This window comes from Pteropus alecto, unplaced genomic scaffold (genome assembly GCF_000325575.1).
Source record: "Pteropus alecto unplaced genomic scaffold, ASM32557v1 scaffold109, whole genome shotgun sequence".
In the NCBI taxonomy this organism is placed as follows: Eukaryota; Metazoa; Chordata; class Mammalia; order Chiroptera; family Pteropodidae; genus Pteropus; species Pteropus alecto.
In genome coordinates, this window is record NW_006494608.1 from 8,394,600 (window position 1) to 8,408,427 (window position 13,828).

The 13,828-nt window shown below is 37.5% G+C and overlaps 1 protein-coding gene and 1 pseudogene across 1 annotated transcript in view; both read right to left on the bottom strand.

The window, feature by feature from the left end:
- RINT1 (RAD50 interactor 1) overlaps positions 1–9,778 on the bottom strand; it is a 26,740-nt gene extending 16,962 nt beyond the window's left edge. The window contains exons 1-4 of the mRNA XM_006925377.3: positions 9,612–9,778; positions 9,131–9,176; positions 5,196–5,380; positions 1,802–2,043 (exon numbers count right to left, since the gene is read on the bottom strand). Coding sequence (XP_006925439.1) covers positions 1,802–2,043; positions 5,196–5,380; positions 9,131–9,176; positions 9,612–9,653 — 515 coding nt within the window. The 5' untranslated portion in view covers positions 9,654–9,778. The remainder of the gene's footprint in view (positions 1–1,801; positions 2,044–5,195; positions 5,381–9,130; positions 9,177–9,611) is intronic.
- Positions 9,779–11,764: 1,986 nt separating this feature from the next.
- LOC112473621 lies at positions 11,765–11,883 on the bottom strand (annotated as a pseudogene).
- Between the last annotated feature and the right edge of the window lie 1,945 nt (positions 11,884–13,828).

Consider the following 13,828-nt stretch of genomic DNA (forward strand, 5'->3'; position numbering starts at 1 on the left):
GGAGAGGGGCCCATGGGCATATGGGAAATTTCTATACCTTCTCCCCAATTTTGCTTTAAAAGTTTTTAAATTTTATTATTTTTGCCTAAATTATAGTGAATATCATCAAACTATAGATTTATTTTTCAGCAAATAAATGTACTGTACAATTACCAGAGGGTAAGGGGGAGGTGGGAGGGAGGAGGTAGATGGGATAAAAGGGTCAAATATGTGGTGACAGAAAGAAATCTAACTACGGGAGGTGAACACACAGTGTAAACATATATATGCCTTACTGTTAAAGTGTACAGCTGAAATTTATTGGATTTCATTAACCAATGTCACCATAAAAATTAATTAACATAAAAATTAATTAAATATAGATAGATAGATAGATAGATAGATAGATAGATAGATAGATAGATAAACCTGGTCATTAGAGGGAAATGAGGAGATGAGAAAAGTCTCAGAAGACCAAAAGAAAGCTAGAAATAGAGATGTATCACAAAAGACCTATGGTAAAGAACATGTTATTAAAAAGATAAACAACTGTGCTCTACTTGATTATGAGTTTGATTCCTATTTCTAATACAACTCCTTGGGAATATTTTCTTTTAAACAATTCTGACATCACAAAGAGACTACCCATAACCATGGTCCTATTTTAATTAATCTATTTTTCTGACTACAACAAGAGTGAGGCTTTTACCTAATGAAATTATTATGTAATTATAATAACTTAAAAAGGTATTAATATTGCCCTTTATTGGCATTTTATTTCAGAGGGGCAAGGAAAAATGAAGTAAAATAAAGCAAAGTTTAAAATTCCTTCACTGCAAATAATTTAAACAAGTAGGAGATATTCTAAAAAGCTTAAGTCAATTTCTGGAATTGCTAGTAACACTACAATTTTAGGCATACAGCTTTTTTCTGTAAAGGTAAAACTCACGTATGCAAAACTAATATTTTCATACTGTACTGGTATGTAAAATTCTTTAAAATCTCAGAAAACATATGTAGGACAAAGTAATACGGTATTACTCTTTGGAATAACATAAAATATATTAAGTAGGATACATTTAAAATGGGACATCAAGACTCTTGGATGACTTTTCTCCCTCAAGTCTTCCAGACATTAATGGCTGCTGACAGCTATAAAGCAAGAGTAATTATAACAAAGCAAGGATGTAATAGCACAGCTTAGAGGGGCTGGGAGACTATATCATGAAACCAAATAATTTGCAAGTCTAGACAGAAATGTTAATTTAGGTTGTTTGAAAGGTAATATCAAACACTTACAATCAACCACCAGTGTTATATATTCAATTCAAAAATTAGTACTTCTTTTTTTTCCCTACCAATAGGTACAACTCTTGTTATTCATCTAAGCACACTGTGTAGCTCTTATTAGATGATTCTCACTGAAAAAAAACAAACTGAAATTATAGAGAAAGCAATCCATTTCATTAAATGACCATCTCTAAAAAGTAAAAGTATAGAGGAATTAGTACCACACTGAGGGGTTATTTTAATTTGGCATTACAAAAAATAGTTTTTATCATGTGTTCACAATACAACTATAGGACTTAAAATTTTTACTTGGATTACTTTCTTTCAAATGCAAATTAAGCTCCCTGAAAAGTTTATGTTCATCCACAATAAAGGAAAAGAATCATTATCATAATGCTATTTTCATAACAACTGGCAAAATTACATTATTATAATCTTTAATTAACTCAATTATTTAATGGCATGCATGCACTCTCTAAGACAGATCCTCAAAGGAAAATAATAATTACTAGAACAAAGAGGCCCATTTTACCTTAGTTCTTCAATTTGTGAAATCCATTTAAGGTAAGCGAGATGCCGTTCAATTTCTTCAATTTGGTTAATCATGGCCCCAAGATCTTCTATCCAGGGCTGTGCGGTCAGCAAATGGCTGTTAATGGAACTGAAGAGATGAGTTTCTTGCTCCAGAAATTGATTAAGAAATTGCTCTGATTCTTCTGCATTTTTTAAGGCACTCTGAATTCTTTTAGGGATTTCTGATGAAATTGTAAGTACCTGACCATACCAAAAACAAAAAACGGCAGCCATCAGATAAAATTTTCATAACCTTTTTAATTAGTTCATTACCTTCAAAATACATGCTTGTTCTAATAGAATTAGAAATTGTCAATTAAAAGCTTCAAAAGAAAGAAAGGTTTGATTTCTGTATCCTGTCCCAACCAAACCTATACAGGAAATGCTATATGTGGACATGCGTAGGGACGGGCCTATCATCATGGCCCCCTATAAGTACCTATAGATCTGCTTTCACAAAGCTCAGTACTTTCAGAGGGTGCAGCCAGAGAACACTTATATATACTTTATCTACTAATTATTTTCCTTCAAAAAAAACCCAGAAGCTCTGATTCTGAAAGTCTGGGTATTTATAATTGCAAAAGTTCCCCAAGTGTCTGATTTATGCCCAGGTCAAGAACCAATAACTTAGTAAAATGATATATCCAGGTAATGCCTTTAGATACTGTATTTGTTAAGTGAATTTTTCTTATAGCATATGGAAAATATATGCAAATATTAGGTATCAATACAATATAAAGAATATTACAGAGGAATTTCAATTTAATTGCCACTGATTAGATACTCTGTACCAGGAACTGTATTAGGGATAGACATAAATAAGACAAAGCATCTGCCTTTAAACTGTTGGTATAGAAATGTTAAGTAGATAGTTCAGCAGTGAAATTAATGCAATAAAAGAGATCTATATGCCAGATGTAATGATGTACAAATATAAAGGTAGTACTTCCGAAACCTCAATGTGAAGAAGAATCATCTAGAGATCTGGTTATAATGTAAACTCAGTAGGTCTGAAGGACTGAGATTCTGCATTTCCAACAAGCTCCACACTTTGAGTAGCAAGGTTCTGAAGTACAAGGCAATTGTACTTGCATGGCTGATACACAGACTTTTGCAGGATAGGGGGGAATTTTTATGGAACTTTAGAAGGAAAGAGCATTCCAAGCAGAGAAACAGCTCAATCATGATCAAAGAGCAGCAAAGAGGTCAGTAGGGCACAGAATACAGTTCAAAGAATTGCAGACAGAAGCGATGAGCCTAGACAGGTAGGAAGAGACCAGATCACAGGTAACAACTGTTCTTAGAAGAATATGGGCTCTTTCCAAATGGCAATGGGATGCTATTAAGAGATTTTAATAAGGAGAACAATTCAGTTAGATTTATGACTTAGAATGGTAAAGTGATGAACAATTATGTTTATTATTTGTAATAATAAAAACTGCAAACAGCAAAAATGTCTATCAATAAGAGCCTGGTTAAATAAATCATGCACAGCCATATCTGAGTATCATAAAACCATTAAAAAAGAGAGATCTATACAGGGTGATAGGAAAACAAGTCCCATACTACATTAATCATAAAAAGTTAAGCTGTGCATGTTAAGTAATATATGCCTGCATACACATAAAAGATTTTTAACTGTATATTTTATAACATTTGCTTTATTTACATTTAATAAGATTCCTATAAGGAATAAAAAAAGATAGTTATTGTGGCAGTATGAAGAAAACAGAAGATGGGCAAACTACCATCAAATGCAAGAGAATGCACCCCTACACTGAAATGGTGGCAGCAGGGATGGGAACAAAGGGATGGACACTAAAGATGGTAAGGAGGCAAAACTCAGATGTCTTGGTGACAGGGGAAGAGTAAGGATGATGAGGAGCAATCTAGGAAGGCTCCTAGGTTTCAGGCCTGGGTGACAGGTAGATAGATAGTGGTGCATTTTCCCAGATAGAGAAGCATTTTAAGAGATGGATCAGTAGTTTTAGATACACTGAATTTAAGGTTCAATTAGAAACTTCAGCGAGCGCTTCCATGACTATCAGAGAAACAAGCCTGATTCCAGTGGGTCAAAAAGCAAATGGAAAAGCATTAGGAAGTGACGATAAATAAAGATGACTTTTTTTAAGAGGCCTACCAGTAAAAGGGACTAACACCAAAAGATAAAGAGAGGGTTTTTTGTTTGTTTAGGTTTTAAGGAAAAGACCTGACTATGTCCATATGCTGAAAAGATAGGACAAGCTGAGCAGAGGATGAAATTATAAGAGTAAAGCAAGTTCACTGACGTGGCAGACAGGACTGGGGCATAAGGACTGCCTTACACTGATCCTCTACTACATTAATAAGTAGAAATGGTTGCAAATAAGTTTGTGAAATGTGGGGAGATTGTTCAATAGATTCATGCTAGATGGCCTCAATTTTTTATTTGAGAAAAGGAAGGATAGAATGGCCTGGTGGGGTAGGTATGTTAGGGAGAATTTGGAAAAACAGCTGAAGAGCGTAGCAGAGGAGCCAACCTTCCTATGGAAGGGACTGCCAGTTGGGGTAGAAGACCACACCTTTGGGCTGGCATCCATCCACTCGGCTGTGTGATTTCCTCCACAAGAGCCCACAACAACTTGCCTGCAGGAATGGAAAGGACAGGGCTAGACTAAGCCTAGAGCCTAGCAGGACACATGGTAGAAAAACAGGAAGATGGAGAGGCCTGAGACACCAGGAATGGGAAAACATCAGATGACTAACAAACCTGGGGCTAACACACCAGTATCCCAAGCAGAGGTTATTTAACCCAATTTAGGGTTACACAATGCAAATCTCTTTATCTTTGACAGACACACTACTGCAAATATAGGGACTCAGTTATTTTTTTAAGATTACATTTATGGGGTTTTTAAAAACTTATTTTAAGTAATACGTTCACTGTAAAAAGAAAAAACCTGAAAACACAGAAAGATGTAAAGAAAAAAATCACTTGTTAAACAATCACCCAGAAATAACCATTATTATATTATACATGTTTTCTCCCTTGGAGTGCAAAAAATGATGATGTTATAACATTTTTGTATACCATGAAATTATTTACTTGTAAAAGCACTTTAAAACTCATTTTATGCAAAGCTACTTAAAATGTCAGCTATCATTATGTTTCTAAGACATAAATCATATCAGTATGAACTGTAACTTTTGAATAATTTGTAAAATACTGAGTATATTGTGGGTCCTTAAAACCTATTAAAAAGTTTAAAATGATTAGACTATTTGTCAAAATCTATATCTTCAAAATAGCCTATGTAATGATGGTTATGTTTATATTAATTACGATGATATTATTTCAATGTTTTAATACTTGCCTGTTCTTCTAATTGCGTTTTACCTTCTGTCATCTGTTCTATGAGTTTATCAAGTTTCTTAAAAGACTTAAGGTCATTTCCAACTTCCTTTTCTATAAATGCAGACACATAGGAAGGGAGATCACCAATATCTGTGCCTTCACTGACTTGTTCATTTCCAACAAGAGCTGCAATATATACGTCACCTAAAATGAACGAATAACAATTATTCAACACCAGCAAGTACAATGGAGTTAAAAAAAAAATGCAAAAGATATACAAGGCAATATATTTACCTTCAAAGTTAATAATTTAAAGAAAACACTCTCTATGGATGGTATATGATGTATATACATACACAAAAACATAGATATATGTATATATATACAAAATATACACAAAAATTTCCAAATGAATACATGCACATACATGTATGTGCATATATGTATATAAAGACTCTATATATTCATTTAGGTATCTGTGTATACATTTATATATTTTTGTGTATATATATGTACATGTGTGTGTGCATATATATATATATGAATAGCCATAATACAATCAATCATTCAATCAAGTATTACAAAATGCTTAGGAGCTGAGGAAATTCCTCAGAGTGAAAGAAAAATGCCTGAAGTCCTAGTAACCAAAGCTTTCAATAGATGTTGTCTAATTTTATTGGTATAGTTTTATTAAATTCGTAACATGTTTTCAAAATCTGTAAGGAACCAGATGGTATGATCTAAATAACACGAAAGGAGGACTTTGACTTCAAGATGTTAAAAAAAGAAAGAAAAATAGTATTGAAAGATTTCAAGCAAATGAAAAAAATATGAAAGGGTAACCAATGAGTAAAAACTCCTCCTTATATAAGAGTAAAAAAGCTTTAAAAGTTTCAAATGCCATTGTACAAAGAAGTCCATTTCAGAAACAGAAAAAAAATTTTTTAAAGGAAATGAGAGAAAACATAAATTACTAGAAAAAACTCTAAATGGGTTTTTTCATAATGGGATGCATCATAAACTGTAGTCTAAAGTAAGATTCTTTCTATGGCAAATAAACTAGACTTAGACTAATTCACATTGGACTTGTTAAGTGTGATAAAAACAGGTGATTTGGAACCCTGTAGCCATTCTCGGAGAAGAGCGGCAGCACAGGCAACATTCACTAGCTTTGAGTGGCTTTGCTCTTGACTCATTTAGTATGTGATATTTCCCAAAGAGTCCACCCCTTATAATAATTTTCCATTTTTACTTAAACAAAACACTTGAGAAAACAAATTTCTCGTACACACATAATTCGCTCCAAAGGCAATTAAGTTATTTTCCAGTAATTTTATGCACCAACAGCAGTGCTCCTTTCCTCCAGAGTATCTCTAGCTACATCTGGGCTGACCGTCTGTGCCAGGGTGGCTTTCTGAACGTGCCCTGAATCCCAGAGAGAACTGAAGTGGCTTCCTGGCAAAGGCAGGAGTGACATGGCCCATGCTGGCTGCCGTATCTTTCTCCTTCCTCTCCACTCCAGTGTGCCAAGATAAACTACTTCTCCTTGAAGTATGTTCCCATGTGTAATCTATCCCCTTTTGGTTGCTTATGGTTTCCTTCTTCCTGGAGAAGTTCAGAAAACCTTAAGTTTGGGTCAATCTTGGTATAATGGTAACTCCATTTCACTGTGCGGTCATTAAGTTTCCTGGTATTAAATATGTTCAACTCAACTCAGTCCTCAACCTGAATTATTCCACATATGGGGCTTACTCTCCCTAGATTTGAGTAGTACCTAAGGATTTTATTTAAAAACAAAAAACAAACAACAACAACAACAAAAACACAAGATAAACATTAAAGGAATAGCCATTGATCTCCAAATGAAAATAAATACTACAAAATAAGGTCCCAGAGAAAGCAAGAGTGCATTTCACAGAAATCAAACATCAGAATAAACCTGAACGTACAGTGCATTTCTCTACTTCATGTTTGCCTGAAGGATTTGGTCCCCTCTAAACAAACCATTCATGGTGAGTTTATGAACAAATTAAAAGTTTGATGACATTAGCATATATTTAGTAATAAGGACTATATAAATTTTTTTTAAAAAGCGTTTGCATTACAGATAATGTTGGGGGAACTAACAAAGCCTGTTGGGGAGCAATATTGTTGGATTTCACCTCTTTTGCCTCTGTTCTTCCTTGAAGCTGTCCCTGTAGAATATGGCTCTTTACCAAAAATTAAGTTTTAAGACAGCAGCAATGAGATAAAGGCAAGAGGTTATAATCAGCCTTACTACAAAACAACTGTCACTTCTGATAAAATCAAAATAAGAATAAAGATGTGCCTAAATGCAAATGTAACTACCAGATATTGTTCAATTATTTATGTAAAGAAGCAGAATATATACCTGTGTGCTTCGTACTGGGTATGTTCCTCTCCTCGATCCCCTCCAAAACAAATTTTCCTTTGTTTTATTCAACTTATAAGAACTGAAAGCTTGTTCATATGCTATGAGAACCAATAGCCCACTAACAGTTAAAAGCAAAACTAGCATAAGTCTATACCTCGACTTCCCAACTATAAATTGTAACATTCTCCCAACCTATACTTAAAGGTTGTAAATGGGAATAAAATCCATGTTTCTTGACTCTCGACCGATATTCTTATTTTCTTCTACTTCAAAAGAGAATTGGCTGGTCCACATCAAACTTTATTAATACAGAAAAATATTAATTGTTATGTACAGGAGTCACAATGTCTTCTTCTTTTAATTGATCTTAAATAAAGCAAGTGAGTTATGTGGTGTTATCTACAGACACATACGTGCAATGGAAATATTTTGTGACTGCTAAGGTTGCTGTAGCTTAGGGAGGAAATTCCATTTTCATGTTTTAAAAAATTATACTCTTTTGATATAACCATTTAAATGCAGCATAGTACATTCTTAGTCAAATGACATTCTTCAAAATAACACATTAGGAGGTTTTTATGTTTCTCCCGTTCTCTATTTTTTGTAAAAAGCACTCCTATAAATTGCAAAGAAGTTGCCTAAGACAAAGGAGGGACAAGGACAAAGCCTAGAGTCTGCATCTATCATATTACTAACATGACAGCCCAATAGGCATCAACTTCCCAGGCATAAGAATGGGGCAAAGGTGGAAAAGGGAAGGGTTAAAGATATGGGGTACTCTCAAATCCTTTAAGGAAAAGGAGCTGAGTTGTGGCAGCTATTATTGTCAAGTGCTATAGACTACTTGGAGCTTTCTTTCTGATGCAGGTTATATCAGTATACAATGTTAAGGGTAAGCCTGGCTCCTAAAGCCAACACAGTAACATGAGCTCCTTCTTCTTACCACTGCTCATTCCCACACTATTTGCCATGGTCAGAAGAACCAAAAACCCTCTGATGGAATAGGTGTTATATGTTTTTCCCTTCCTCCCTCAATAAATTTCACTTCAAAAGCCCCTGAAGAGTTCTTGATTTGCAAAACCCTACCATGCTTAGCTCATTAAAATAAAATAACAAATGTCCACATCCCTGACTTATGTTCCTATGCTAGGTAAGAAATGGAGGTATTGATCTTTTCTATCTTCCTTGTCCAGTCCAAGACCCAGGAACCAAGCTGATGCTTCATTAAAATAACAGGCAGGCCCCAATTATTTTGAATCCAATATGGGCAGAACTCCGGTGAAACCACACAAGTTTCTACACTAGGTATGGGTCAGGAAGTGCTCTTCTCCAAATCGCCCCATATTTTACAATTTACAATTACAAAAAAATATGCGTATAATGATAATCAGCATTTAATACTATACAAGCATACTATACAGGGGAAAAATACTTCATCTAAAAGATAACAGGCTAAGCCCCTTGTCAGATGCAGACCCTGGAAAGCTGTTTGGAGAGATGGCTGGATAGACAGTGCTAAGGTGTATGGAACAGTGCTTAGGGGCTTGGAGTCTGCTTACTTTTCTCCTCCACGTTCTTCCTTTCGTCATCACTTTCAGAGCAGCACTAGAAGAACAGGTGTAACAAACACATTAAGACTGAAGTGGTATATGTAACTCATACAACGTTCCCAGAGGACATCCAACTGGGAGACCGAGAGGTCTCAGATCCCTTCCCCTAGGGTTTTCCTGAGCAACCAGGGCCGTCTAATGCAGGTTCCAAAAAGGGCCACCTGCCCAAGACCGCGGGCGTTACTCCGCCCAGCCGCCAGGGCTACCTCCCCAGAGGAATGTCATCTCACAGGAATCTTCACAGCCACCTCATTGGGACTACCTTTCCTGGGAGGTCTGTACTACCCCACCAGACCTGAAAGGGCCATCTCCCCCGGGCCACGGGAACAACGTCCTCAAACCGGCCGCCAGGGCCACCTCATTGAAACAATCTCCCACGAGAGATCTGTGCCACCAGAATCTCCTCCCTAGGCCACCAAGACCCTCTCACCGGGGTTGCCGGCGCCTGGCCGATCTGGCCCGCCGGGAGCATCGCGCATCCACCAAAGTCCTCGGTTGCTGGAGCAGCCAGAGTGACGGCTGAATTCCGACTCCTGCCACCTATCCAAACAACTCAGTCTCGGTGAGCGTAGGGCGGAGCGCCACCGCGACTTCCTCTCGTGGTCTCTTTGGTTTCTTCCTCTTCTCCCAGAGAGGCCCTGCCAGCGCAGCCACTGGCCGTGAGCAGTGGTGCCCCCTGCCGGCAGGGAACAGGATCGGCCGCTCAGGAAGCAGGCACCGCCCCCGAAGCTCTTGAGTAAAAGGGGCACGGTTCTTCCGAAGCCTCACTGGGGGCCTTGATGATGACGCTTGGAGGTATTCCTCCTTCCGCACCATAAATTCAATATGAATCATTTAAAGTTACAATGTAGATGCTATTTCAGATGTTCTGAGAGTGTGAGGGGGCTTGTTGACTACCTTTAATGTAATTTGATTGGGCTGTTTAGTTAGAGAATTTCCAATGTTATTATGTTTGGACTTCTCTTTTCAGGCTGATCAGATTCAGCTAGAGATGACCCTCCAATTTCCTGCATGGAGGGTGAAGATCTTGTTGTAAACGTTCTGGGAACTAAATAGAAGAAAAGGATTCAGCATCTAATATGCACTTTACGCAGTGCAAGACCAAAAAAACCTGCCCTTTGTCAAGGAAGAGGAACAGGAGTTACCTGGCAGCGAGAGGTATGTAGGTAGGGGACCCAGGGATTTGACAACTTCAAAACAAACATGGAAGGTGGGACCATAGAGACATAAACAAGAGGATGGGGTAGAAAGCTGCAACCTTTAGAGGAAATAGAAACCATTCAGTGAGGAGAAAACTTTTTTTAAAAATTATATGTATAGTCAATATCCTGATATATGAGAAGCCATAAAACAATAACAGGATACTATTTAAAAAGAAGCATTCAGAGACTCTGTGTGTGTGTGTGTGTGTGTGTGTGTGTGTGTGTATTAGCAGAAATAAAAGATTCAATAAAAGAGTTGGAAGATAAATGTCATGAAATATCCTAGGAGAAAAACAAGAGGACATAGAAATGAAAAAATAGGAAAGAAAAGATAATGAATTAGAGGACCACTCCAGGGGGTCCAAAATCTGAAAAATAAGAATTTCAAAAGAAAAAACCAATAGGAGTTAGGGAAGGAGTGATCATCAACGAAATAATTCAAGAGAATTTTCCCAAACTAAGTCATCAGTTTCCAGATTGAAAGGGCCTACCGAGTGCCCTGTACAATGGGTAAAAGTCGACTGACCCCAAGGCTCATCATTGTGAAATTGCAGAACACTGAGGGCAAAAAGACAACCTAAATTTTCAGAGAAAAACAAAGGATCAAGGCTCAGCATATCTTTCAAATTCATAATGAAAGCTAGAAGACATGGGAGCAATTCTATCAAATTACAAAAGGAAATTTGTTTCAAAATTTTAATTCTTTGCTTGATTACTAAACCCCAGTCAAATGTAGCTAAAGAATAAAGGTATGTTCAGACATTCAAGATCTCAAAAAATTTCCCTTTCATGTACTTTTCCTTTCCCAGGAAGCTACTGGAGGTTGTACTCCACTAATCTGAAAAACTAAACAAAGGAAAAAGAAGACATGATGTTAGGTAGTTAGTCAGACATGAGTGACAAAGGGGAACAAAAGAATAAGGGCCCAGCTAGAGACAACCCAAAGAACACTCCAATGGTAGTACACTCCAGGTACGTACATGTGCACTAGGCAGAGTTATAGAGCAGCGAGGCGTCAATCAAAATGACCTCACTTGCCAATCACCTAGGAATGCCTTTGGAACCAACAATCACAGCCCAAATATAAGGCAGACATTCCCATGTCTGGGCCTTGTTTTTGTCCTTCTACACTCCCCTCCTAGTGCTTTTCTGGGCTCCCCCTTTTGCCCCCTTTATGCCCTTCTGGGTTCTCTCTCTTTTTGGTGGCCTTTTGTGGCCTTTTGGCCCTTTTGTAGCCATTTTGGCCCCTTCGTGTTGGTTACAGTGCCAGGACCATGTGCCTCCTTGGTCCATACTTTGTCTCTCTCCATGGGCCTCCTTGGGGCATTCTTTGTCTTCTAAAATATATTTTTAGTAAAATTTTAATCTCTTTTTTTTAAAATGCCTACAGCACCTGGTTTTCCAAGATGGTCCCCCATACAAGCACTAACGAAGCCCAACCCTGCTTAGCTTCCAAGATCAGACGAGATCAGGCACATTCAGGGTGGCATGGCCGTAGACTAAAACTTTAATCTCAATGACCTGTGATTCTTCACTGCATAATTTGAGGAAGAACCTAGAAAAATGCTAACTACACATCTGCACTGTCATTATCCCTCTCCCTTTCCCCTGCCATTGGAGTGACACTGATCATCGGCCCCAACGGTGACAGCTTTACATAATTATTTGACTCTAAAATTATTAAATATGTAAAACTCTGATAAAAAATAACATTAAAGAAGAAAAAAGATTGCTCTAAATCAAATTTTTTGATTTAGATTGCTCAAATTTTTCCTTCCGAAGAATTTATTTTCTAGTAAAGGAAATGGACATGAAAATAATTTAGGATTAAATACAGTAGGTTCAACAAAGGGAATGTTTTCAATGCTTGAGGGAGCACAGAAAACAACTGCAATCTGGGGAGTGAAGAGAGGCATCTAAAATGGACAGAATACTAGGCAACGATAAGGATGGAACAAGAGTTAGCTTGTGTGTGCTACGTACTTAGCATTCCATAGTGCTGTTGTGGAGGTAAAAGCAGGATCTCAAATATTATATATAATAGACATCTTAGGATATAATCTTAATGTCAAAGAGAACATTAAATTGTTAAATGTTTATTAGAGTTAGAATGGGGGTAAGGCTTTCAACACTTCTGTATTATTTTAACTATAAAAGCCAATAAAGAGCTGCTATTTTGGAAAACAAAACTAGAAATGCATGTTTCACTTGGGCCTTGTCTAAGGAAGTTTAGGCCGAAATGCAAAAAGCATTAAGTTCTGACCATGGTCCCGACTAATGGCAAAAAAAAAAAAAAAAAAAAGAACGTTTTTCCTCCCAACTCATTTATGAAGAGTTGGGCCACAATCTCAGAGAAAACACTTTTTAAAATATACAAAAATTAAAAGTTTGGGATTACATTTTTATTGCATGGCTGTGGTAAAAGTATTTGCAGCTGCTGTCATTAAGACATTAACCTGTAAATTAACCATAACCCAAGGACATGTGATTATACATGCATTAGGAACAGAAAATGATCCAATGGTTCTGCTCACTGCCTTTGAGAGGAAACCACACTCTGTGGAGTTACTTCTTTTATAATAAACCTTCCTTTTGACTAACTTTGGCTGTGTGTTGAATTCTTTCTACGCCCTCCGCTAAAAGACCCTCTTCTCTCCGTGCAGGGCTTTGCAGGGCTTGGTCTCCCCCCCCCAGCTAGGAAATTTGCCCTGTCCTGCATCAGTATGAGGGTTGCTCAAAAAATTAAAAATAATTACCATATGATACAGCGATTGCACTTTTGGTTATATGCCTCCCAAAATTGAATACAAGGTCTCTGTGTATTTGAAAAAACAAGTCTAGCAGAAATATAAGGACTTAACATTGGTTTTTCAAGCAAAACATTAAACATGCAAAAGCTATTTGAGGCCGGGATTTGGTCAGTAAACATGTGCTACTTGAAGAGCATGGGAAGAGCAATGAATTTTATTTTTCTTTACATAGAGCACAAACTTGCTAAGATCAGGTTTCTTGAAGAACATCCTATCGGGGAGTTGTCAAGTATATAGCTTATATCGAAGAAGTGGTAAAATGGTGCCCAAGGATCCGTTGCATTTGAAGGAATTATATATATAGAACAACATAGACCCTAAAGTGATTCTCTATTCATGTTTACTGCCTGGTAGACGGAAACAAAAAACGGCCATAACTATGTGGAAGAAACCCTCACTAGACTGCAACTAACATTCCTAAGGCAATCGTTGGGTTAGAAGTCGTCTAAGGAACTCTTTGTGCCTATAAAGTCATTTTTGGCTCTCGCCAAAGTCCAGGTGCAACAGCCTGGCAGCTCCCGAAGCGAACCCGCCACGGTGAGCTCCAACCTGCAGCCAGGAGGGCCAAGGGGCGCAAGCGCGATGCCTCCTGACGGGCCGCTCCTAGCCCGCGCGGCTGGAAGTGGGCGGGGCCG